The sequence below is a fragment of the Anomalospiza imberbis genome, chromosome 11 (assembly GCF_031753505.1).
Source record: "Anomalospiza imberbis isolate Cuckoo-Finch-1a 21T00152 chromosome 11, ASM3175350v1, whole genome shotgun sequence".
NCBI lineage: Eukaryota > Metazoa > Chordata > Aves > Passeriformes > Viduidae > Anomalospiza > Anomalospiza imberbis.
Window position 1 is genome coordinate 4,128,885 of NC_089691.1, and position 27,336 is coordinate 4,156,220.

At 41.1% G+C, this 27,336-nt stretch overlaps 2 protein-coding genes across 2 annotated transcripts in view; one reads left to right on the forward strand and one right to left on the reverse strand.

Moving 5' to 3' along the window:
- Positions 1 to 27,336, reverse strand: part of SYN2 (synapsin II) — a 165,850-nt gene that overhangs the window by 48,764 nt on the left and 89,750 nt on the right. The window lies entirely within an intron of this gene.
- On the forward strand, positions 1,363 to 27,272 carry TIMP4 (TIMP metallopeptidase inhibitor 4). Its single transcript, XM_068201493.1, has 5 exons — positions 1,363 to 1,517; positions 19,795 to 19,892; positions 24,892 to 25,006; positions 25,655 to 25,779; positions 26,557 to 27,272. Exons 1-5 carry the CDS (start codon positions 1,364 to 1,366, stop codon positions 26,752 to 26,754), a joined length of 690 nt encoding a protein of 229 aa, XP_068057594.1. The 5' UTR covers position 1,363; the 3' UTR covers positions 26,755 to 27,272.

Consider the following 27,336-nt stretch of genomic DNA (forward strand, 5'->3'; position numbering starts at 1 on the left):
AGTAAAAAATCCAAGTGTGGCTGCGTGAAATCAGGACATTTTGTACAGGGTTCCTGGCTCAGTGTTTGGTGTGGATCTAAAGGCTAAAAACTAGACCCAGTTCTAATAATTCTGAATATTTGTGGGTTTTTTTCTAACAGAGAGAGTGTGTCTTGAGGGGGGTGGGAATTAAAAAGAAAAATAATCAGAGCACTAATACTTGTATAACTGCTCAGAAATGAAATAAATCTGCTGTTGTAAAACATGCACACTTCTCTCTAAAGGTAACAAGCTGCTTGGGGCACACCTAAACCTCAACCTCGACAAAATACATTTTCATGAGCCTGGATTGGAATGGTTCAGGTCATGTTAATGAATTTTCAATCCTAGGCTCGATTTGGGCTGTGACAAAACACAGAATTGTTTAGGCAGCCCGGTCCTGCATGCCAATCCAGAGATATTCTTTATTACTCTCTAATCAAACCTCGTGTTGCTTCCTCATGGAACATTTTTCTTTAAAAAAGGAGGGTACCCACAGGTTACACACATCCAGATTGCCACAGCAACCAACGCTCTGAAGGTGAAAAGGATTTCTGAACTCTGCATTTATTCCACTTAATTCCACTTCCAACATCAGCCAGGAAATACAGGCACAGATCTGCTCTGAGCAGGATTTGCATTAATAAGGGATGCAGGGAAGGAGCCGTGCCTCCAAAACACACCACTGGGATATTTTTCCTTGCTATTCTAAATTAAATCTGCGATGAAATAATGTCGTTTAAAATGCCTTTTATTGCGGCTTTGATTTGAAATTGGTTATTCCCTGTAACCAGCGACTGTTGGAGGCTCGCAAGCAGAGCAGTGAGAGGTTTCCTTTCCATGAATGAAGTTCTGTCCAGCCTGCGAACATGGACGGTGGCTCAGGAAAATGCCCAGAAGTGCAGGGGAAGATCGGGGGCTGCGAACGCAAACGGAGCTTAAAACAGGACAGCTCTGTTTACTTGCCCAAAATAAGATCGCAGGGCTGGCTTTTAAATCCAAACTGGACGCAAACTTACTCGGAGGAGATAAAACGCTCAGAAAATCAGCTTCAGATCCGCGTAAAAGCTGGTTTTGTGGCAGCTTTTGGTGATTAACATTTCCACTCCCGAGCTTCTTTGGGACGATGTCACCAATAAATGAGCTTTGAAGCTCGGGAAGGCGGAGCCGGGGCTCTTCGCCGGGGCCATAAATAAGAGAGTCCCATGTCCGGGCGCTTGGGAGCCAGCGAGCACCGGCAGCGCCCGGAGCGAGCCGCGCGGGCCGAGCATCCCCGAGCGTCCCCGAGCATCCCAGCGCGGCCGGCACACCGCGGCTCCAGCGGCGCCTTTCCCCCGTGCGGAGCATGAGCCGAGCGGGCAGCGGGACCCCCGGGAGCCCCGGGAGCCGAGGGGCAGCGCTGGTGCTGGCGCTGGCGCTGGCGGCGCTGCCCGCGGCCGTGTCCGGCTGCAGCTGCGCGCCCGCGCACCCGCAGCAGCTGCTGTGCGATGCTGCGCTCGGTGAGTCCGCGGCCGCGGAGCCTCTCCGGGGCTCTTCTGCAGCGGGGCTGCGCGGAAACGGGGGGTGGCAGTTGTTCTTAACGCAGGGGAATAGGTGCCGGGGATTGCTCTGCTTCCCGCGCGCTGCCAGAAGGGTTTGTGGTTATAAATTGCTGGGATTGCTGGCTTGGAGAGTGGCTTTTGATTTATTTAATTTTTTATATCTATTTTATATGTATACATATATATATATATATATATATATACACATATATACACACACACACACACACACATATATATACACACATATACATATACATATACATATACATATACACATAAATACATACATACATACATAAATACATATATAAAAATGTATAGATACATACATGTATATATACATATATACACACAATTTTTATATCATATGTCATATACATAACTATATTTTTTCTATTTTATATGCGTTATACATGAATGTATTTTTATCTTTCATATATTTTATATAATTTGTGTATTAGCTTATATTTTATGTATTTTACATCTATGGCATATAACAGATATTTTTATACTTTATACAGGGTATATATTTTATATATGGTATATATTTATGTATTTGTATATTAGGTCCTAACTTAGAAAATACCTGAGCTTTCGAATATCTACTGCTATATATAGCAGTATCTGCTATATATAAAATATTCTATCTGCTATACAAAAATTATTCTATCTAAATATGCCTGCAATGTGTAAAATGGTCATATAGATATTTTTATAGCACTTCAGGGGAACAAAAAAAACAGCCAACCAACCAACCAAAAAAAAAAAAAAAACAACAACAACAAAAAAAAAAAACCCACAAAAGACAACAAAATCTATGCCCCCAGTGCTAACTTGTTGAAAGTTTTGAGCTTTGTTCTGCTATTCTATACTTTCTTTAATTTATTTGTGGGGTTTTCTGTCATTTTCTGGAGCAGGAAACTGATGGGCCCTTTATTTTCTGCAGATAAACTGGCTACAGCAGCTCTGTGTGAATGTAACTCTCCAGTTTTGGGACAATTGTGCCTCATGACAGCCAGGCAGCACCACGGTTGTCAAACAACTCATAGAAAGAGCCTAAAGATCCCAAAATGAGGCTGCAGGGGGATGAGAAAATGTGACATTTTGAGAAAATGTGACATTCTGAGAAAATGTGACATTTTGCAGCCTTTTGATTTCATTAGCTCAGGCTAAGGCTGGTTAGCTTCCATGGGGTGTGAACAGTAAATGTAGAACATGAGTTTCCAAAGTGCCACAGAATTAGCATCTCTATGGGGCAGGCAATACCTTCTGCATACTGATTCATTGCTTTTATGCCCTGACAGAAAATCTTTGTGGCCATGACAAACTCTGAGCTCTGTTTGTGGCCATCAGTTAAATTGGTTTTTAATCTGCCCGTGTTCAGCAATCTCTTTCGTGGAGGTACCTCCACCAGGCATTACATGCTTGGGGGTGTTTAAGGAGTGAAAGGAAATAAAAGTTTTGCTACAACTAAATATGTGTGCATTTAGCTGTGCAGGAGAAAGTGTCAGCTTTTCAACAGACTTAATGTAAACACTTTCCAAAATTAACAATTTTATAGTATAGAGGAAACCCAAAATGTTCATTGTTGGCCACCTTAATGAATATTTTCATTCACAGAGAATCCATTCTGATGATACAGATTAATACTTACTCATTTCTTAGATGTATTTTAAAAATAGGAACTATATCATGCTACTTTTTATTTAAATACTTAGGATAGTTTTATGTTACAATGTTTGGACTTGATGCTCAAGCTCTCACTCCTATAAATATTCCTATCTAAGTAAACTTCCTCTTTTGGCTGAGGAATGTTTATGTCAAGGATCCCTTTGTTCACTATTTACACTTTTAAAATACCATTTCTGTATATCACAAAATGGGCGATGAAGGGAATTCTTCATACCAATAAGTGCACACATATTTTTGTGTCTACATTTGCATGCACACACACAAGACCTGCTCTGAGCGCTCATGGCTGAATTACTGGATGTGCTTTGGCCACGACATTTTGCACAAACAGAGTGGAACCCCTCGGCAGGAGCTGGAGTGGAGCTGTCCTGTGTGAGAGGAAGCTCCAGGGAGCAGCTTGGCAGAGCAGCTCCCCCGGGCTGGTGCCAGCAGCCTTTGTGCCCAGGAGAGGAGCTGTGCCCGGCAGGAAGGGGCACCCCGGGCTGCAGCCCTGGCCAGGCACTGCTCATCCCCTGGGAATTGGGGCTGTGCCTCCACAGCTGCCTGGGGACACACCTGTGGCCTTGGGGACACACCTGTGGCATCGGGCACCTCGGGGCCACCTGGCTCCCAGCCGTGTGCTGAGACTCTTCCAGTTGTTCAGTTATTAAATTCATTAAGTTCATCCTGTCTAGCCACAAACACAGCCAAGGACTCCCTCGCAGGATTTCCTAGCACATCTTATTAAAATAAAGATGCCCTGACCCAAAACTCTGCAGTAAAACCAGAGATAAAGTCTCAAACTTGCTCATGGAGCTACCAACCACCACATGTCCTCCAGCCACTGTGTAAAGGTAATATTTTTAATTTCCTCCAGCATGACTATGGTGAAGGTGGAGGGATTGAATTGATGTTCCCTGAACCTCTAATTGAATGTGTGAAGCCACTCAGCAACAGCATTTTTGAGAGATCCAAGGAAAAACCAGCACAGAAATTAATTAAGGCTGGACAAGCTCTTTTGCTTTGCCTTTTGTTAAGATGATTGTTGCTGTGACACTTTGTCCTTCACTGCCAGGGTGTTTTTGTGGCTCTAAATGCCCACAGGCAGCACAGACCCTGAGAGTGATCGGGGGATGTCTGACAGAGCTGGAGTCAGGGAGAGCTCCTGGTCCTGCCCAAAATCAGGGCTGAGTGGAGAGGCCTGCAGGGCTGAGGGTTGGGAAGGACCATGGGATTTGCCAGGGTAAATCAGGAGTGCTGTGCCAGTCCTGCCATCTACCTGACCTTGCACTTATTCATCTTCCCACAGAGCCTTCAGAGGATGGGATTTGTACAGTATCATTATTGCTGCCAGGAACGAAGGGGTGGGACGATTTTCAAGCTAAGAACGATTTATAGCTCAGATAAACATCAGTCTCAGAGGCTGTGAGATTTCAGAGGAGCGAGCTCAAGAGTAGTCACAAGTTCTTTGTTACAGGGCAATACAGAACTTTTTAACCCAACAGAGAGTTGCCACAGAATTTATTTTGCTTTTCTAACCCATCACCTTCACTTACTTCTGCTGCACTGCAGATACTTTTGTCCCATGGCTTCTGTCTCACTTGCACACAAACGCTTCTGTTCTAACTTCTAAACTCTTGGCTCACTCCATCCAACCACACCCCTACACTGTAAGCCCTGCACCATCTTCTCAGGGCAGTTTCTCACTTTCTTAAGGCATATTCTTACTTACAACCATAGAAACACAAGTTTATGATTTTTCTGCTGAATGTCTGTGTATTGTATTTTTACATCAGTCCGAGCTTCTTCCAGGGCTGCAGATCAAACCCTCCCGTGTCTGTGGGAGTTTCTGTTTTTCTGATTCCCACAGTGCAGACTGCAGAAATTGTCATGAGCTTCTCAGTAATTTTAAATTTCAGTCCAGAGAGAGGTAACTCATTTGTAGGAAGTGCCTGGCACCAGGAGACACACACCTTTTACACAAAACCAGAGATACATCCCTCTTGGGCTCTTCTAGATGGTGCTGAGGACCTCCTAAAATGTGCTGAATTCCTTCAGCCCCAGCAAACACCTCTGCTTTCCCAGAGGCCTTTCCCTGGGAATGGAGTGGTTTAATTAAACAGATGTCCATGTTAATTATCAGTGCTGACCACAATGCCCACGTTTTCTCCTCACAAAAATGTGGGAGGAGGTGCTGGATAACAGATTCAGTAGTGAGGCCCTGGAGTGCCAAGGCAGCACATGAAAACTCTTTGGATAATTGCCTTTTTTTGGAGAGAAACATGGATGCAATTGAGTTTACCAGATAGTGCCAAGGTAACAGATTTCCCTTTTGCCACTGAATTTGTCATCCTGGCCTCAATTCTGGACTAATATGAGCTTCAAATCAGGCAATCTGGAGGCAAAAATGGGCTATGGGCAGCACTGATTCCTTTCTGAAGTCTGGCACTTTAAATTCATGTTCATTTTCCCCCTTGGCTATTTTTTGGACAGTAGGAAAAATATATAAATACTTCACATTTCTTAGCTATGTAACACCAGTTCCCCTCAAAGTTGGTTGTATTCTTTCTGATTTAAACTGTCTTATTATTGTTTTTCTTAAAAATATATTGAAAATTATATTTTTACTGAACAGCAATGACTAACAGGTCTTGAATACATATATATATATATATATATATATATATATAATATAGCTTCAGAAGACAGTTCTGCAGCTTTGGAGAAGAGTGGCACTTTTCAAAACAAGATGGAAACTTTACAGCTGGAGCTTGGCAGCATTTTCAGCCCATTAAAATCTCCCAAGATCACTGAGATCAAGCACTGTAAAGACGTGCCAGATGATTTATTACATTTTAATCACATTAAAACATAACAGTGCAAATTTTCTTTAAATACGCCAGAATTAAGTTTTCTGAGTCAGCTCTTGTGGGACCTAATCACAATAATGCTATTTCTTCATTGCTGAGTTTCAAATGAAAACCTTCATAGCTCAGTGTCCCACAGTTTTGCCTCTCTGCCATGTAATATCCAGTTTTGTGCTGGAATGGATTAATTTGTTCATTTTTAGGTGGGAAGTAATTTTTGTGTGGTGGGAAAAATCAGCTTTAGGGAATGCATTGGAAACGGGGTTGGTGCTTGTTCCAAGTGAGGAGAGGAAAGGTGAGCAGTGAAATTCGATGTTTTCTTGTTATTTTATTGTGTTGTACACAATAAAACTGGGCAGGTCTGGTCACTGACCCAGCCTGCTGAGCCCTTCAGGGGGGTCTGACACCGAATTCAGCAGTGATGACATTGCTCCTCAAGGCTTTGGGGGCTTTGGGGCTTGGATCCATCCAAGCAGTGGATCTCTTGAACCTCCAGGACTGGAGATCCTTGGTTCTTTAAAAATGCCCTTTTGTGCCAAGTTTAATTATACAAAGGACAGTGGTGTGACAAACCTTGGCTTTCTGGGAAGGTTTTTGTGGATCCTATTAAAAATCTGGGCCCTTGATGCTGATGCATGGGCAAGAGAGCTTCTGGCAGGATCCTGGGTCATGGGCACCCAGACCCACCCCCCACCTGTGTTCCTACAGCTTTTTGGGCTTCTCCATAGCAGGGCAAATTCAGTTCTCTTCCTGTCCTGCCGAGCAGAGGCAGATCCCAGAGCTTGTACCACCTCCTTCCCCTGAGTGCAAACCAGTGCCAGTAATGCACATTTCCAGTGCCAAAAATGCACATTTCCAGAGCCAGTGATGCACATTTCCAGTGCCAGTGATGCACATTTCCAGAGCCAATAATGCACATTTCCAGTGCCAACAATGCACATTTCCAGTGCCAACAATGCACATTTCCAGTGCCAACAATGCACATTTCCAGAGCCAATAATGCACATTTCCAGTGCCAACAATGCACATTTCCAGTGCCAACAATGCACATTTCCAGTGCCAATAATGCACATTTCCAGTGCCAGTGATGCACATTTCCAGTGCCAACAATGCACATTTCCAGAGCCAATAATACACATTTCCAGTGCCAACAATGCACATTTCCAGTGCCAACAATGCACATTTCCAGTGCCAGTGATGCACATTTCCAGTGCCAATAATGCACATTTCCAGTGCCAGTGATGCACATTTCCAGTGCCAACAATGCACATTTCCAGAGCCAATAATGCACATTTCCAGTGCCAGTGATGCACATTTCCAGTGCCAATAATGCACATTTCCAGTGCCAACAATGCACATTTCCAGAGCCATACTTCCACCAGGAAGGAATGTGCAGCTGCCATTCCTCAGGGCTCACACTCAGGAGAGGGAGCTGAAATTCTGCTCCAAGAATTGGGAATTGGATGGCAGAAATGCTGTACTGGGCTGGTGTTGTTCCAGTTCTGTCCCAAAGAACAGACTAAAAACCACCTGAGTGTGGTTCTTGCAAGGATTTTAGTGGGGAGGCAGCATTGGTGCCACTGGAGGAGAGTGCTGCCAGCTACATCTCCAGAAGCAATGAATCTTCTTAAAACAAGCTGAAATTGCATTAATTTCAAAACTGATGTTGGTAGGTTTATGCAGAGGGGCTGAAAATGAGGCAAATCTCAGCCTTTTCCTCAGCAAGGGGCTGAGGAAAAAAGAATTCCAGTCCTGTGTGTCCCTCCAGTGCTCAGGAAACCAGTGCTGGCAGGTAGGAATCATTCACAAGCATTCTTACATCCACATTTTATATATTCCTATATCCACATTTTGTTATATGACAAATGTTAGGTTCAGCAACAAAAAATATTGAGAAATGAACCTATCTTCCATCAGTTTTGGATATACAGTGCCCTGTCAAACTCAGAGAAAAGAAGACCAGGTTACTTTACTCCTCTAAGTACAAAAGTAATAAAAATGATTTTTTTTCTTACTTTTATGCACACTTTTATACATATTAATAACACTTTCAAATAACATTTGTAAAAACCTGGACAGCATGAATTCTAAGAAGTTGTTTAGTTTAAAGGAGCTGCTGATGCATTTAGAGAGAAGAAAAAACACCTGGCACCCTGCAAAGGCCTGTCACTGGTAAAAATGCCCATGAATGGCAATTCAGGAATAATTGCAGTACACATAAAGTGCTTGGTATCCCAGCCTGAAACTTCTAAATGCTTTAAAAAATGCAAAAATCCTACAAAACCTCTGGCTGCGGGAATGCTGTGGTGTCAATCCCAGATTACATTTGTCTTTGTACCTGAATATCCAGTGAAAAACCTCAATATTCAATTCAATGAATTGCTGGAATGCTGCTGTGGGAATGGCACTGAGTCCTTCCTTTTGCAGCCAAATAGTGAAAATAAATTTCACTAAAATATTAGTGCAACAGCTTCCTAGGATGGAGCCTGAATTCCCTGTTTGGGAATAGGAAGGGTAAGACCTGAATAAGACCTACCAATAACCCTCCATTTACTTGAGGGTTTAGGATAGGAGCAAACACTTTGAGAACTTAAAAAATCCATGGAAATTTTGTTTCCTAACTCACTCTTCAGTGCTGAATTCAAGACTTGAATCACACTGCCAATCCCATGCAACTCTGAGAAACGATTCCCAATATTCTGTGGATGAGTGCCCTTCAGAGCTCTGCCCCTTCAGCCTGAAAGTGGGGCTCGGTCTGGGAACACCCAGGCTGAGTTTCCTTCCCCTGCTCGCTGCATTTTCATGGCACTGCTCCCAACTCTTCAAAGCTGTGGCTGTAAAATGAGGTGGCATCACAAAAGTGAACAACAGGATGGGATTTTAAGGAGAGCACAACATTCCTGTCAATTAGGACATAGCTGAAAAATGTAACACAATTTAGCTTCAGTGAAAAAAAACCCCAGAGCTGGCTATTGGGTAGTAAAATGAAATTTCAGAAGAATTGTGCTGGTTGCCTGACTTAGAAGTAACTCAGTCACACAAATTTGTTACTGAGTGTGCTCTAAATTTGGGAGAAGAAAATGAAAAAACTGAGTTACTTTTATTTAAAATCATTTGTTGTAACTCTGGGAAACTGGACCCCATCATTTCAAAAACAATGTTATACACACACTGAGGGCAGAAACAAAGCTCAAGCTTAGAAACAAAGATTAAATAATATAAACCAGAGGCCCTGAAAGGCTGCCAAACTCTTAATCCTATTAATGTGCCAACTTTAATCCCAAACTTTCTCATTAAAAGCTATCTCAGCAATGTGGGGCTCTGTCCACCCCGAGGAAGGGCCATGTCCCATGAATGGAAATCCACAATAACATCATGTGTGTTGTCCTACAGGCTTGGAGCATAAAGAGAGTGTTATTCTCCAGCTGAAATTAGGCAGATGTTGATTACCAGTCAAATGATGTGGTATCTGAGGCTTGTGAAGCAGAGAGAAATGTTTCTGGTAACACAAGGAGCAGCTGTGAAAATAAAGCTGACCTTGGACAACATTTGGAAATCAGTTTGGGTAGTTTTTAGGTGAAATTTAAGTTAAAAAGATCTCATGCTTCTGTTAAAAATACACTCGTCTCTTCTATTTGAAAGTTTATAGAAATGAGAATGTAAAACCTCACTCTCATAAATTGAATGTATTCTTCTAATTAAAAAAAAAAATTAAACCCACATAATCTTCTGGTTTAACAAGGAAGCAAACCCAATCAACTCCTGCCTTCAACACGAGGAATTTTTGCATGCTGAGCCAAAAACACAGAGGTACACAAAATCCTGACCTACCTGAGAGTCCTAATGAGCTTAAACATTGGCCTTCCACACCCCAAAAGCCTGAACTGGAAATGCAGTTTGGATGCAGACTAGAACAGGTCTGTTAATAAATTCTGTAAGGTTAATAAAATAACCCTATAGGGTTTATTATTAACCCTAATAGGGTTAATAAGACGCTACAGAGTAATCAAATTCTGCAAAGCATTTACACAGAGAAACAATGCAGTGCAAATGAATATCCTTATCACAAAGTAATTTTAAAAAATCCTTGATATCTGCTTTATCAACTTGGAGAGTATTTATGGGGCTTTCAGTCTTCAAAAGTTTCTCAAAAGTGGAGTTTTAGTCCAAGTCATGAACTTCCCTGTAAGGCTTTGATTTCTCAGTTACAGATTGGATTACCTCATCACCCTTATCTTCTCATGCAACTGGAAACATCACCAAGACTAAGAAATGATCTTCCATACATTGCTTTTCCTAGAATAAAGGGAAAATCCTGCTGCAGTTACAGTTACATTCTTCAACAAGCTCTGTGCTTACAGATCCAAAACACCTTTTTTCAAAGAGTGCAGAAAACTCCACAATTCTTCTTTCCCATAATTTCGGAAACTGTGCTTCAGTTGATTACTGTGCTAATGATTTAGTTATTTTACAGCTGGCTATAAGCATTTATTGATGGAATGTCAGGAAACTAAAATACAAAGCAGGAAAAATAAAACTGCTTTTATATTCCAACTAGCAGAAACGTCTTCTGAACTAAAGATTCCTCAGCTTTGGGTCTGGGAGTTGTGGAGCAAGGGTGACAATGTAGACTCACAGATAAGAAATCCATCCTGCAAACCTAGAGGAGAAGATTTTCCACCCTCACTCAGTTTTGGGGCAGCTTTGCTGCTGCTCATTCTGTTTGCATCTAGAACTGAACTCATCCCACAGCCCCAAACATCTGAGCTGAGTTACAGTTTGGAAATGAAGCTACTGTTTGCTGCTCTGTCCTGTTGAAAGATTAATTGATAGATGAGCCATTTGCTAAGAATGTTTGTTCTTTTCCAGCTGTTTAAAGATCATTCAAAGAGCATTCAACACTGACTTGTGCTCAAAAGAGAAATAAAAATGTAGGGTTTCCACTCCTGAAAGTATCAGGAAGTAAGTAGCACCTCAGCAGATCCTGAAGCAAACATCTCTCTCTCTCCTGCAGCCTGAAACAATTCCAAGCTGTGCAATAATTCTGAACTCAGCACTGCAAACGAAGGGCTGGAGTCTCCTGGATGTTGAAAGCATCAAAGGCTGTGTGGGACACCCGCACTCCAAGGCTGTCAGAGGAGCCATTGGAAAAATCTCCCAGATTTTTTCTCCTGGCAGTGTGTGTTGTATCCATCTCATCCCTAGCCTGGCAGCACCATCAGTAATTTGGCAGCACTCCTGTGGGAGTTAGGAGTCATTGAAGCAAACACTGCTTCAACCATTCTAACACACATCAGCCTTCACTCAGTGCCCAGACTCCAATTCCAGCCTACCCCAACACTGGGGTACAAGAATTTAAAAAATGGATATTTTAAACTATTTCCAGAGGTGGTGATGGTGGCCAGCAAGTTTTGCTTTAAAAAGCCCCAACAAAGCCAATTGGAGATAAAACACCTGGACACCCATGGCAGAGGTGGTCTGGAACTGACTGGGAGTGTCCCAGGAAACTCATAACAACCAGATTCTGAAAGATCCAATTAAATAGGAATTAATTTGCAAAAGTGAGAATTACCTGAGTTCAGCTCAGGCTGCTTATTGTAAATAAAGACAAGGATTCACATGCCACCAAGTTGCAAAGCAAATACCTGAATCTGTAAGGAGCAGGAGAGCTTCTGCAAACACAGAGTACAAACCATGCAGTACAGGCCACCTCAAAATATGTGAGATGGAGCTACAGCACCAGCACATCCTCCTTTTTTGGACTCAGACTAGAGAAAAATGAAGACAATTTTAAGTGGGAAAAGGACAAAAAATATTGGCATTTTCATGAGAGTGTAGTTGGCCAAACCTTCAGCATGAGCAGATAAACCCAGAATATTTGCTGTTCAGGGACATGCTTTGGAAAAGTCTTAAATAGTTATTGACCGATTGACATAAAATAATGTGTTCAGGTTAAAGGCTATTGATTGAGCCATAAAATCACCCTGGTGGCACTGGCAGGGGTGGTTGCTCATGGCAGAAATGGTCCCTGCTCCCAGGGATGTATGGAATACATTCCCAGAGATTTCAAATGACTGCACGGCACCACTGCCTCTCCTGTTGGAAGCCAACATGTGCAAATCAAATACTGAAACACCAAGAAAACAAAACCTTCATTCTCCCCAGAATTATCTCTAAAATAATCAAAAAATATCTGATAAAAATATGTGTGCACACAATGATAAAAATATCAGTGTGCATGTAAAGGTACACATTGAGTACTAAATTAATTCTTTTCAAACTTTATTTTATGTCCATCAGTCAATAACTTTTGCCTCTTTTTGGTAGCATTAGTGATACCTGGGAGCCTCAATCAGGGTTATAATATGTGTTACCAAAGCTTCTTTCTTCCTCTCATATGTATTCTGAGAAATTATAATGTTTTCTGTATACAAGAATATTTAATCAAGTTATTTTGCTCTCTTCATTGGTGAGAACCAAAGCTTTACCATAAGCAAATATGGCAAGTAAAGCTCTGACACTACTGGATAATCCAGCATGTTTAATTTAAAAAAGGCAGGGAAAGGGAGAGTGGCAATGCTGGACAGATGAGACAGTTGCTCTAAATTTTGGAGAAAGATTTTACACCCTCTTGTACATTTTAGAGGCTTTGTAAGCAATATAAATCAGCAGCCAACAGACCATGTTTAATTTAGGATTCTTGCCAAGGTATCTATTCTATCCTGTGCAGTGTTGCTTTAAGGGGGTTCATTCATTTTGGTCTCTTGTGACAAATTCTGTGCAGATTCCTCTTCTTTTTGGAGATTGAGTATTCCTTCTCTTTGCCTGCTGACTTTGTTCCCTCTCTGCAAGAAAAGTTAAGTGCCTCAGATGTCTAGTTCCCTGTCTGAAGATTATTTTTGTCATATCTGTGTACTCCTGAAACCAAAGTGCTCCACCCTGTTCTTGGGCTCCTTGGCAGCTCTGATAGAATTTCTTGCCATTATTCTCCTCCAAGACACCAAGAGTGGAATATAATATATTGGGTTCAGCTTCTGTGCCCTCCAGACTCAAAGGCCAGTGAAATACTGTGCTCACACCCTCTCTCCAGAGATTTTCTTGGACTCCTTGCATTATTTTACCATAACTTGACTTCAGGTGACTGCAGTAGATGAGTTCTGCTCACAAACTTTAAGTTATTTTGCTTTCTGGTTGCTCACATTTAAATTCTTGGCCATTTCCAGATGCCTGACTTCACGTGGAGGCAAATCTGAGCTGCAGTGGTGTTTGCTGGCCAGGCTGCACACAGGCATTCCCCCTGGAGCAGCTCTCCCCATGAATTCCAGTCCCCTTCTGGGATTTCCAGCTTCTCACACTGAGCCCTCTGAACTCATTCCCCTCCCAGACTGAAGATGGGCACTGCTGAATATCTCATTATCACATTTGTCCCCAGCCTTCTCTTACAGAACATAAATTTAGCACTTGTGGTGACAGGGTGTTAATAAAAACTCTTCTTTCTTAATCCCACAGCAACCCCCTGAAGGAAATCACCAGTCCTCTGGTTGAGAAAATTTATTAATGGAAAATTCCTGGCTAAGCTTTGTTCTGACTGGAACAAAACCGGTGGCACCACCAACACTGCACATATGGATGTGCATCATTTTGAAGGCCCTTCTGTCCAAATTAACTTCTTTCTATAAAAATCTGTCCTTTCACCAAAATGAGAGCACTTTCATACACAATATGCAGCTGTTTCTGCTCTAAGTGGTTTATTTCTAAGTGGTTTATTTCTAAGTGGTTTATCCCAACATTCAAATGAAAATCATCACTATTACACCATTGATTAGTTAATGCAGCAGTTCTGGAAGCTTCTGTTACGTGACTTCAAAATAAATTAGGATATATAAAATAGGAAACATTACACATCATAACATCATATGTTATATATCATAATCAAATATCATATACATATCATGTATATCACAGGATATACAAAATAGGAAACATAGCAAGTGATACAGTTGCTTAAATGAGGAGTGCTTAAAAATAGACAGGCACATCTTTATCAGGTGGTGTAAAATTGTCAGAATTGCCACAGGTGAACTGAGAATGGATTTCTATTTCGCTGCAGCCAGCTAAGAAAGCAGAGTAAAGGAGAAACATCACACCTAAGGTAACCCCAGCCTGTCACCCCAGGGACAACAGGGACAGCCATTGCCACCCAGCCTGCAGAGCCCAGAGCCAGCTCAGCTCTTTCCTGCTTTATTCTAATATTATTCTCATAGTCTAAATTCTATTATTCTATTATTCTAAATTCTATTTCATTATTCTAAATCACTGGACCTGAAAATTTGACCTTTATAGCTCCAAACCCCTCATGTGGACTCTTCTGCACGTTCTTCAGACAAATTCTTTCAGTGTATAAACCCAAGACACCACAATGTCATGTTCCAACCAAGTTTGAGTAGCCTGGGATCAGAACTGCTGCAAAAAAGTTGAACAGAATTTTTGGGATTCCTTTGGATATGTAAAATGGTGTTGGATCTCACAAAAGTGTTGCAGTGAGGCAAAATTCTCTTTCAATAACTTCTTTTGAGAAAAAAAAAAGAGTCGACATATACACTTTTGAGGAAATAAAAGCCCTCTTCTCCCCCACCCCCCAAAAACCATCACTTTTTGTCAAGAAGAGTTTTTGAACTGAGTTTGCAGTTGTCACAGTGGGATTTTCCTTTTACCAAAATTCTGGGTGGGATCTTCTAAGAATTTGAGACATTCATGGAGCAAGTTTTAAGCTCCTGCACCCCAAAGAGTGAAAAATTTCTGACCGATAAGTAATAGATAGATGATAGAAGTTTGAGTTAATCTTACAGCAGAAGAGTGAGCAGAAACAGCTGAATATTGTGTATGAAACTGCTCCCATTTTGGTGAAAGGACAGATTTTTATAGAAAGAAGTTAATCTGAATATAAAGGCCTTCAAAATGATGCACATCCATATTCTGTGTCCATAGCTCTGCTACATTTCATAACTGCACACTCTGACTATTTCAGAAAAACACTTTTTGGATGCTTTTTATCTATATTTAGGATGCCATCCTCATTCCAGCCATGTAACAGCCACACACTCTCATTTAGCTCCCTCTCCTTTGCCTTTTATTCCTTGTCCCTCCAAGAACAAGAACATCTAAGAGCAGCTTGACTCAAGTGTCAGACACTAAAGAGACAGGTGGAAAGGAGTGCTCAAAAATTACTCTTTGTATTTTAGGTAATTAAATGAAAGGGCTAAGTTGAGCCTTTGAAATATAAGAGAAAAAAAAAGAGCTTCATGAGCCTTGATGATAACTTTTTAGTAGCTTACATCTTTTCCTGTCAATATAGTTTTTGAAGTCGCATTTCAAGGTTTTTGTAGCAAAGCTGACTGTAATTAAAAAATTGTGAGCTAGGAACTAAACTTTCCTGATTTCTGGAGAGGAAGGCTGCTTAGAAGAGGTGGAGATCACATTTCTATTCACAGAGCTCTGGTGTAGCCTGTCACAAACCTGAAGTGAACTGGATGCACAGCTGAAGCACAGATTCTTCCTCAATATGCCTGTATATATTTACCTATTTAACCATTTATATATTTAAAGCAGGAATGCACAGAAGGATTTATAAATAACGTATTTTCTTGTTATATGTCCAGCAGTATCCTAAATTTCTTAATTTATTCTTAATTATGTTAATTTCTCGAATTTCTTGTTCTTTTGTCCATCAGTATCTTAAATATCTTCCTAGATAATTATTTGTCACTATGCAGGTGCTGGTACTGAAGAGATAGTGGAGGAAAAGACCTCATTTATTCATCAGTTTTTTACCTTCTCCTTTACCTCCTGCTTCTTAAGATTATGAAGTTTATCAGGGGAGTAAACTCCAGCTTGCTTTCCTTTTTGAAGGAGCAGTAAAATTGGTTATTTTAGCTGAGTAGAGTTGCCTGTCTTCTAACACTTGGACTGTGAAAAGTAGCTTGAGGATAAACTCACCACTTAAGTACAGTAATATTATATAAAATATTAAATACTGTAATACAGAATGTCTTATTTAATAATCCCTTGTAACAATGAGAGTGATTCTACACTCAACACTTTTCCCTCAGTTATTGCCTTAGAAATAACTCAGAGTCTAAAAAGGACACTACTTTTAGGGAATATATACATTTCAGTATATCAATATATCAATTATATATTAGTATATTTTAATTATAATATATTTATAGATTAATATACGTATTAATATATTGTTGTATTCTGATATAATATCAATATATTATCAATTAATAGATTGATTTTCATTGATTTCAAGGATTTGTTTTATCCAGATTCCATCCACATCTGTGCCTTGAATGGGCCCTGCAGAGACTGCTCAGTTCTTTGTGTCTTCTCTCCCTTCATATTTCATTGGTTTTGTCACTGTGGTGGAGTAAAATCATTCTCACGGCAGGGAATTTCCTCAGAGTAAGGAAATGCACCCATAATAAAAGCAGTTCCTCATGATCAGAAGAATCTCTAACACACAAAGTGATGTTTATTGAATTAGTATTAATTAGTGTAGCTAATTCCAGAAGGAAATCACCCAGGTTTGGGAAGGATGCTGTTAATGCCTATCTTTCTACCCTTACTACATATAAACCTTTCTGTATTGTACAAACCCTGACACGTTTCTCCTGGCTGAATAAACACAAACATATCAAATGATAAACTAAATATGTGCTGTGTTTTGCCCAGTTAAAATGATCTCCTACTGACTTACAAATGGTTGGGAGAGGTTCATTATTATTCAGGAGAGAAGGAGTAAATATATTCTTAACACATTTCAGGAGAGTGCCCAATGGCTGAGCATTGTCCTCCTATACCTCAAATTCATTTCCTTCCAGTTCAGTCACCTGAGACACCTCCAGCTGCAAAGTGAGGATAGAAAATGACATTTTATCAAAGTTGAGTCCACAGAGAAGCTACATCCTCCTACTGAAATATTCAAGTCTGTAGTTTTAGTGCAGAACGAATCCCAGGCATTCGGAATTACTAGCACTGAAACGTGAAATCCGTGCCTATGTATTCCATAGATGCAAATTCCTCATAAGGAAGCAATAACAGCTAAAATGACATTATTACTGAACAACCAGAGGCTGTTCTCACTCACACAGAGAGGCCAAGCCAGCCCTGGAATGCTCAAAACCATGTCCTGAAAAGAAGTGCAGAGTCGGAGGAATCCTGAGCCCCCTGAGCCACCAGAGAGGAGAGGGAGATGCCCAGGAATGCTCCAGCAGGAAGTGCTTGTGGTTAAAAACAGGAGCAACCACATGGATCAGAGGTTTGAGGAGACAGCCAGACGACACTGATGGCAAAAAAATATTAATGCACAGAAAATAAAAATAAAAAGGAACCCAAGAAGAATTGAAAGGCGCCAAAAGTTCTCTGTGCCTTTGGTTTCAGGAGAATAGAAGGGTAGAACCCAAATAGCTCAACATTTAGACAATTAAGCTTTTTTACTGTTAAAAAAAAAAAATCTCAATTTGTCCTCCTTTGCCATCTGGAAGTTTTCTCTTAAACAAACAAATGAAACACACACCACACAAAAATACTTCTCATTTTCATCTACACATCCACTAAAAGATCTCTGCATGACAAACCCCAGGACGTTTCACTTTCAGCCTTGCACAACTCCATGGAGACCCCTGGAGCTATCAGGGATTATCTATAAACTTCCCCTCATGCGCTAACAAGTAGAATTTCATAAAAATATGGAAATGCACAACGTTTCGACATTGAACATGTGGGGAAAGCAGTTTTAATTATCCCACACTGAGTAGGCAGGAAAAGATATCCTGCACATAAAGCATGTTATGGTAGTGGGAAAATAATGTTGTTCTCTCAGCCCTTTCCTTCAGAACTGAACAGATTCTTTAATGAGAAATCCCTTTTTTTTTTTTTTTTTAGGGAGTAATGATGCAGAGGAGAGCATCTTAAAACAAAGCAACACCATCCTAATTTGTCCCTGCCAGCAGGGTAGAGCACACCCAACCCATGCCACTTTTCCCCTGGAAGGAGTTCAGAGCACTGCAGACACACAGTTAATTTGTGGGGCTGCTCACATCTGCAAATGATTAAAGAGAAGCTGCCACTTTCCATGTGAAATGAGGAATTTGCTGCTTGTACTTAAAAGAACTCTTTCCTCCCAACAAGTCCAAAATGCTCCTCGAGAAGGGTTTAATGGCTCAGGAGGAGGGAGCATCCTGCTGGAGCTTGGAAGCTGCAGCCATCTGCAGCTTTAATAATAATTAACACGTTGATTTTGACAATAATTTAACATGTTGAGTATTCCATCCAGTTTGCTCAGCTAATTAGTGAGGAAATGGGAATTGTCCAGGGTTAGGTGGGACTGACCTGCACCTGGCTGCGTTTCAGGCTGGGTTTCCTATTCCTTTTCTTTAACCATAATGTTAAATATGATACAAATGAGGCCAATCTAGTAAAAAAATGGGAGTTTTGAGGGGGGGGGCATGTGATTTTGATGTCGCAAAACTTTGCTCTGCTCTGGCTTTGCCAATGTCTGTCCCCAAGCACAGGCTGCTCTAACCCAGGAACTGCAGCAGTGGCCATCCAGAACAGAGCAAAAATGGGGCTCTCCCTAATTTTGAGGGATAAAATCCCCAGAGGAATTCTGGCCATGCTCCATATTCTTAGAACCACTTTAGAACCACAATAAAACAATGAATATTCCTATGTCTCTACATTTTTATTGTCTTTAGCTTTGCCTGTAAAGGGAAACATATGCAATTCTAGGTGGTTTTAATTATTATTATACATCTAATCCAGAAAACAAGAAATTGAATAGAAAAGAAATTGCTTTTGCTCTCCTGATTCTGCTTTCTGATTGAATAACTAAATTGAAAAGCCAAGAGGAAATGGGTATGTTCTGTTAGTTGTGCCAAACAAAGTTCTGCTCAGCTGAAATCCAGGCTGTGTTCTGATACATTTATCGTGGTGGCACCAAGCAACTCAGTCTGATTTTAATTTTTCCAAAGATTCCTGGTGTATTTTAAACATCACACACAAGAGAGATGCCTCAAACAAGGAGAGGGGAAAAGAATCCATTTCTTAATTCATAAAATCTCCTACTCTCCTTGATTAAAGAACAGGAAATAAATAATTCCAAACAGGGAGTAATTGATTTCTACTGGTTAACAGAACTAATGGCGTGCTCCATTAAACTCCAGAAAAGTGGATATAAGATTATTATTCTAATTTCATGCATGAAATCAATGCTTTCATCTTGCCTGGCACAGGCTTTCAGGGGCTTACTTCAAGTCTGTTTATTTGATCAACAATTCTGTAATCGACAGACGTGTCCCTTTCCTCTGCTCACTGATTTAATGATGGGTATTTTGTCAAATTTTATGGGATTCAAGTCTTCCAGAGATTTTGATGGACATTTTTTGTCAAAACCGAGTGGTAACATCAATCAGGTTTCCAGATTCTTGGGAATTCAGATTTACATCGCAGACAGCCCACTTACTTTTGTTTTCAGGAGCTCAGCTGGTGTTCTTATGGTAAAATCTTGAAAATCTACTTGTACCTGAAGTGTCAAAACAATGCCAAAATCTGTCAGTATAATTTTCATTTTTGATTGTAAAATTGGGCATCTGCTCATGTGCATTTAAATCTCTCTCTCTCTCTTCCAGTTATACGAGCAAAAATAACCAGTGAAAAGGTGGTTCCTGCCAGTGATGATCCCCTTGATACCCACAAAATGATCCGGTATGAAATCAAACAAATAAAGGTACATGGAATCACTCAGCTTTTTTGAAGTTCAATGCTGATAACCTCTGCATATTTCAGCCCAAAATAATTTACCCCAAAATGCTGGGAAAGCTGGAAAAGGCTCCAGCTGCCCCCACAGTTAGACCCAGACAAGTAAATCACAGGAGGGGTTAAAAAAAGGGAAAGAAAAAAAGGAAAATTTAAATCAATCCTTAAATTTTAAGGATATAATCAAATGTTTCCTTACAGAAATAAGTACATCAATGCCAGAGAATTCCCTTTCCTCCCACTGGCACGTCAATGTTCTGCTGCTACTCTGCAGCACTTTCAGGAACTTGAGAGATATTCAGGAGGTTTTTGCTAAATAATGATATTCAGGTGTTTTTTTTTTTCTAGATTCAGGAGGTTTTTGCTAAATAATGATATTTTGATGAAGAATTTTGCTAAATAATGATATTCAGGAGGGTTTTTTTGATATTCAGGAGGTTTTTGCTAAATAATGATATTTTGATGAAGAATTTTGCTAAATAATGATATTCAGGGGATTTTTTTTTTATATTCAGGAGGTTTTTGTTAAATAATGATATTTTGATGAAGAATTTTGCTAAATAATGATATTCAGGAGTGATTTTTTTGATATTCAGGGTTTTTTTGTTAAATAATGATATTTTGATGAAGAATTTTGCTAAATAATGATATTCAGAAGGGTTTTTTGATATTGAGGAGGTTTTTGCTAAATAATGATATTTTGATGAAGAATTTTGTTATTTGTGATTTTGAAGGCGCCAAAAAATGTGCTTCATTCTGTGAGCTTCATTCTGTGAGCATTTGGTGTCAGCTCATCTGGTTTTGGAGGATTCCTGATCACCTGTGCACTGCTGGTGTGGCAGCTCTGCATGATCCAAGGTTTCCAAAGAGAGGGGAGCATTTCCAGCTGAGGGAGCAAGCCCTTTGTTCATTGTGACCAGGGATATTTGCAGGGCCAGGAGTCCTTCCCTCACATTCACACAAACAAAAATCCATTTGTATGAATGTTGCTGGGGGAGCAAACACGCAAAGGCACAGCTTCAGAATCTCACGGGGTTTCCCCACTCTTTGTTCAGCTCCAGGAAGATCTATTCATTAACAGAATTTGAGAAGACATGTCTTGAGCCCACTGAAGTCACCATCAAACTCTCACTGCTGTTAAAATGATCATGATGTTGATCATTAAAATGATAATTTACTTTTTTCTGGAACACACAAGAAGTAGGTAATCTCTCTAAATTAAAATGTGTGAGTGTGCATAGGTGAGGCGGGCTGGTTTTCACTGAATATTATTTTATAATTTTTGCACTTTTCCATTTACTGGGACCACTTAAGAAGGTCATTAGGCATGGCTACATGGCTACAAAAAAACAATCCAGTCATTCAAGTAGTATCCACTGATGGAATCCCCTCACAGGAGTTTAAGTAGGAAGAAACTTTGGTAAACAAGAATATCTCAAAGTATTCACAGGGATGGCTATCACACATGACTTCTGGTAAGGTTTTATAGCAATTTCAGCCAGCCAGTCTCTACCTTGCTAAAAAAACTCCAAAGCTGTCACCATCTGCCACTTTCCATCTTCTTGAATATTAAGGATCTATTCAAATGTTTCCTTACAGAAATAAGCACATCAGTGCCAGAGAATTCCCTTTCCTCCACTGGCACTTCAATGTTCTGCTGCTACTCTGCAGCACTTCAGGAACTTGAGAGAAATGCAAATCATCTTCTACCTCAGCACAAACAAGAAGAATGAAAAATCTAATCTGAATGATTATTTTCAGCCTATAATCCCATTCTTTTAGCACACTGAAACCTCTGAATTTTTTGTGTATTGAAGTTGCTTTGGAGTTTCTCCCTAATTTTCAGCAGTGGAGGCCTGTTTGAAACTCAGGCAACAGGAAGAGGTGTTTATTTAATTCCAAGTCAGCCAGGCCTGGACGAAGCAGAGATGTGTTTTTTGATAAAGATGCTCTACATCATCACACACAAGCTTAGACTAACCACAGAAGGGTTGTGGTAACCCCCACCCCTCAAATCCTTCCTCCTGACCAGAGAGAATTCAGGACCAAACCCTCCCCAGCTCCCTGCTCCAGGGAGGGAGGGATTTTGGGAAGGGAAGGATTTGGGTTGGAAAACAGGACCTCTGTGACCTGCCCACCCTCTGTGCACCCAGGGTGGCACCAAAATAAACCCAGCAAGGCGACTGTGCCGGATAAACCCCAGAGGAGTGACAGGGAGGGGTACCCTGTGACATCCAAAGCATGTAACCGAGGTGAAAATTAAACCTGCTGCACAACTCCTCAGTGCGCTGAGCAGCTGAGCTCACAGCAACAGCTTGAGCACAGCGTGTCTCACCTCAGGTGGCAGCATTTTGAAGAATTTAACTCCACAGTGCGTGTGAAAGGTGAGGCTATCCTCTGCTCAGCGTTCCAATCTTCTCTCAGGTGCTCTGCTGCTTTCTCCCGATGCCTGCAGCCCCCCAGGCTGCAGGGTCCCCAGTGGCCCTGACCACAGGGCTCTCTCTGGGTGACCCAGGCAGGAGCACGCCCAGCGCGGGGGGCAGGCTGAGCATTTGCTTGATGGAGCGCAGCAAGGAAGAGCAGACCCTCCAAGCGTCTCTTTTGGAAAGCATCCTGGGGATTTTTGTAAAATGCATCAAGAATTAGAGCCAAAAATTCACAAAAATTATCACCTCCATGTGAGTTTTGGGGAGGGCTTTTAGACCACTCAGATACTCACACTTTCCTCATCAATTCTCCCCTCTTGGAAAGGGAGCACAGAGCCCTTGGAGGTTATATTTGACTCTAACATTCAGCACAATGCTGCTGTTTCTCTGCTCTATTACTCTCAGGGTTGTCGAGCTGTTCCATTAATGTGATGGCTTAAATTCTGTTTCTCTCATTTTAAATCCAGTGCATTAGGCTTAGCATTAAAGCATTGCTATTCTAGATGGAAATATTAGATATCATTTTGATATTCATTTTCAGAAATAAAAAACCCAGTAACAGTGGGGCTATTCATTTTATAGCAATGGGTTGGCATGTCAAGAAGCCAAAAATGTTTTCTATTACTGTTCTTTTCTTGCAATATTTAGAGCATTATATTAAAGAGAGAAGATAATATGTGACTTATATACAATTGAATATTTCCTTATAATATTTTTGTAACTGACTTGGTCATCACACTCATTGTAAAATCCTCAAGCAAAGCCATGTGCTGGTGCTGGTTCCACCTCAGGAGGACAGGGACAGTGTCCATACAGACTTTAGTAGCAGGTTCTCATCTCTCTATCCCCCAAATCCTCACCCTGTTTTCCTATTCCAGTAAAGTCCCACCAGGAGCTCAGGTGAGCATGGACCACACATCAATGCAGAACCAAAATTCCAACCACCAAAATTAAACCAAATCCAACTACCTTATCCCTCTGCAGAGAAATAGCCGTGTTTTTAGAGAAAGGAGAATATGATTGAGAAGATTAAATGTGATTTACTGAGTTAAACACAAGATTATAATCTTTAGAAATGCTGTAACAATTATATAGGCCAAAACCAGACAGAAGTCAGACAGTAATTTAAAAAAAAACCCAACCAAGCAACCAAAAACCCTGCAACAAAACATTAAACCCATTTAAATATTAACTAAATCTCCATTATTAATTACTATTATTAATTACTATGGATATTTAGGGGTTTTATAGCTAAAGCAAGGTGTACTGTCTGCACAAAGCCTCCAAAGCTGAGGCCAAAGCTGAGATATCCATGGAAAATCTGTTCCCTACAATGCCCTGAGGGTTTCTGAAGGTGGAGGGAGCTTGAGCAAAGTTCTCCTGCAGAGCTGACGTGGTGGCCCTGTGCAGACACATTTCCCTCTTCATTTTGGAGATTTTCTGTGATTCCCACTGCTGCTTTGGACAGGGTGCCAGTTTATTTTGTGTTTTGGTCTGGCTGGGCCTGTTTGTTTTTTTCTCCAAAGCATTTCAAATCCCAGCTAATATTTTTGGATCGCCCGCGCAGTGACAACAACGTTGGCTTTTTTCCCCCCTCCATAAATAAAGCTTCAGAAAAACCAACATATTACAGAGTATTTTCTTGTGGCCCGTGCTATTTAAATCCCCTGGGAGGGCTTGAGGAACACAAACACATTTTCCAGGGACACCAGCTGCAACTGGGAGAGCTGTGAGCCCCTGCCATTGTCCCCAGCTGTCAACACGTGGCATGATGTCACCGGGCTGGTGGTGGCACACGAGGTGATGACAGGCACTCAGCAGCACCTTCTGCTCCCTCCCTCTGGGCTTGGACACAGCTCAGCTTGTTTTCATCTTTTAATGGCTCAGTTTTGATTTCTTTTTGGGGTTGAAACTGCTGGTTAAGGGGCAGCCAGCCTGAAAAGGGCTTTGATCCCAAATCTCTCCATTTTGGGGCTCCCAGGGTGGAAATCCTAAGCTCTGGATGAGGTTCTCCAAGATGTGAGAAGGTCCCACTGGTGAGAATTTGGGATATGGAGAACCACTCTGCTTTGGTGACCAAATATGAAAACAATGCTCAGGAAATGCTCAGTTCCTCAGCACGTTTGGTGTCCCAGGAGATCTCAACAACTGCAGTGACCAACAGAAAATTCCCCATAGGAATACACTGAGAAATATTTGCGTTTTGGTCAGGATGAATGCTGCCTCTGCATTGCTCCTTGAATAAAACATGCCACTAGAATATAAACTAAAGAGAAAGTTTTAACAATCCATTAAATACTCTGAAAAAGCACATTTTAAAAGCTATAATTAAAAAAAATCATGACCTACTTAATTCTCTCCTAAAACTCTTGGATGAATTTCATTAAGTGTAGAGAAGAAGTCCAGTTCTTGGTGTTTTCTCACATTAATTCAGACTTTGGAGCCCTCTTGAAAGAGACTCAGCCTGTATCTCCTCCAGCTCTTTTTTGCAACTGTTTTTCATGCTTGTTTTCCACTACTGACTCTGTTTCTGATCATTTTCAGATGTTTAAAGGATTTGAAAAGCTCAAGGATGTCCAGTATGTCTACACCCCTTTTGATTCATCACTCTGTGGAGTGAAACTAGAAGCCAACAACAAAAAGCAGTACCTTCTAACAGGTAAAATGGAGCAAAACTAATGTTCCTGGAGATTCAGAAGTAGCTGCTTAGAGTGAATTTAGCTAAAATGTGCTAAAAAGGAATGCATTTATGTACTAAATACAAACACAACAGGATGTAAAAATTGTGTTCAGCTGTAGTTATAGTGTGATCTTACATGCTTTCCACCCTTCCTGCAGCATTCTTAGAGCAGTTCCAAAGGAACTGAAGGTCAATAATGATATAATCAGTAAATGGAAGGAATTTTGATTCAGTATTTGTCACTATTATTTGATTAAAACCAACAGTACTGATTTTCCTAGGAACCAAAGGTGCATAATGAGAAAACACCTGTGTGTCTGCAGGTCTGGGGTTCCAAGTAACTACAGATTTTTCTAGACCCTCGTAAAATCCAGTTTAACTGCATTTACATCCACTCCTTGCTGGCAGGTTATCAACATCTTCAGGAAAATATCATTCTTCAATCCTTTACATCCATACAGCATGCAATTAGGAGAATATTCTCTCGTTATAATTAAATTAATTTAAAAAATGTTTAAGTATGACTAATTTGCTGCAATTAGTTAAAAGCTCAAGGTATTTTTACACTTATAATATTTAGAAAGCACTTTTATTACTTTGATCTTTTTTGTGTTTTCCATGCTGCAGGCCAAATTTTAAGTGATGGCAAAGTGCTGATCCACTTGTGCAACTACATTGAGCCGTGGGATGATTTATCCTTGTCTCAGAAAAAGAGCCTGAACCAGAGGTACCAGATGGGCTGTGGCTGCAAGGTGAGTGCAGAGCAGATAAATGTAAATAAACACCGTTTATTCACATTTTTGAGAATAAACCCCATTTCAGAGGAAGCTGCAAGGTGAGTGCAGAGCAGATAAATGTAAATAAACACAGTTTACTTGCATTTTTGAGAATAAACCCCAGGTCAGAAGAAGCTGCAAGTCAGAAAGTAATTTCAGAGCAGATAAATGTAAATGAATCATGTTTATTCACATTTTTGAGAATAAACCCCCATTTAGAGGAAGCTGCAAGGTGAGTGCAGAGCAGATAAATGTAAATAAACACAGTTAATTCACATTTTTGAGAATAAACCCCAGTTCAGAGGAAGCTGCCATGTGAGTGCAGAGCAGATACATGTAAATAAACACAGTTTATTCACATTTTTGACAATAAGCCCCAGTTCAGATGAAGCTGCCGTGTGAGTGCAGAGCAGATACCTGTACATGAATCCCACCTGAGCACATTTTTGAGGATTGCCCCAGTTCAGATGAAGCTGCCGTGTGAGTGCAGAGCAGATACCTGTACATGAATCCCACCTGAGCACATTTTTGAGGATACCCCCAGTTCAGATGAAGCTGCCGTGTGAGTGCAGAGCAGATACCTGTACATGAATCCCATCTGAGCACATTTTTGAGGATACCCCCAGTTCAGATGAAGCTGCCGTGTGAGTGCAGAGCAGATACCTGTACATGAATCCCACCTGAGCACATTTTTGAGGACACCGCGGTCAGTGCAAGGGTGGCGGCAGGGTGCTGAAGGAGCTCTCTCCCCAGATCACCACGTGCTACATGGTGCCCTGCTCCATCACGGCGCCCAACGAGTGCCTGTGGACGGACTGGCTGATCGAGCGGCGGCTCTACGGGCACCAGGCCCGGCACTACGCCTGCATCAAGAGGAGCGACGGCACCTGCAGCTGGTACCGGGGGGGCCCTCCCCCCGAGAAGGAGTTCATCGACATCAGCGAGCCCTGAGCGCTCGCCTGTCCCAAAACCAGCGCCCTGGGAGGCTCCTTCCCTCCGCCCGCAGCCACCGCGCCGAGCTGCCCGCGTACCTCGCGCAGAAACCAGCACCGGTTGTCCCCAAAGGCTCTGTGGGGCTGGCACTGGCGCAGGACGAGGGACAAACCTCCTGGAGGCACCTGCTCTGCTCTGTTATGCTTTGCACAGAGGGCTGGCGACGTCCTCCAAGGCACAACAAATTCCCTTTTTGCCAATATGAATGTACAAGAACAAATTTTGCCAGAATTTTGCCCCCCTGTTTTGATAACCTGCAGATTAAGAGCTCCCCGTGTTTTGTTCCAAATCTTTCCGATGAACTACGGAATGTTTTATAGAACTATTTTTTTTTCTGTATGAAAGAATTATTGTACAGTGTATATGTAAAGTATTATAACAATGTGCTATCAAAAAAAAAAAAAAAGATTCACAAATATTTCCTTATCTGTTGAAATGAGTTGAACACTTCTGTGATTAAAACAATCTGTGCTCCACGCTTTGTACTTTCCTTATGTCACAGCTTCCTTTATCCACAGAGTTGCAACTTCCATTGATAAC

Excerpts from the sequence above, each read along its gene's own strand:
- TIMP4 (XM_068201493.1), top strand. The coding sequence starts at position 1,364 with ATGAGCCGAGCGGGCAGCGGGACCCCCGGGAGCCCCGGGAGCCGAGGG. Across the intron at positions 25,007-25,654 it reads AAAGCAGTACCTTCTAACAG|GCCAAATTTTAAGTGATGGC; the intron begins GTAAAATGGAGC and ends TCCATGCTGCAG. Across the intron at positions 25,780-26,556 it reads AGATGGGCTGTGGCTGCAAG|ATCACCACGTGCTACATGGT; the intron begins GTGAGTGCAGAG and ends CTCTCTCCCCAG.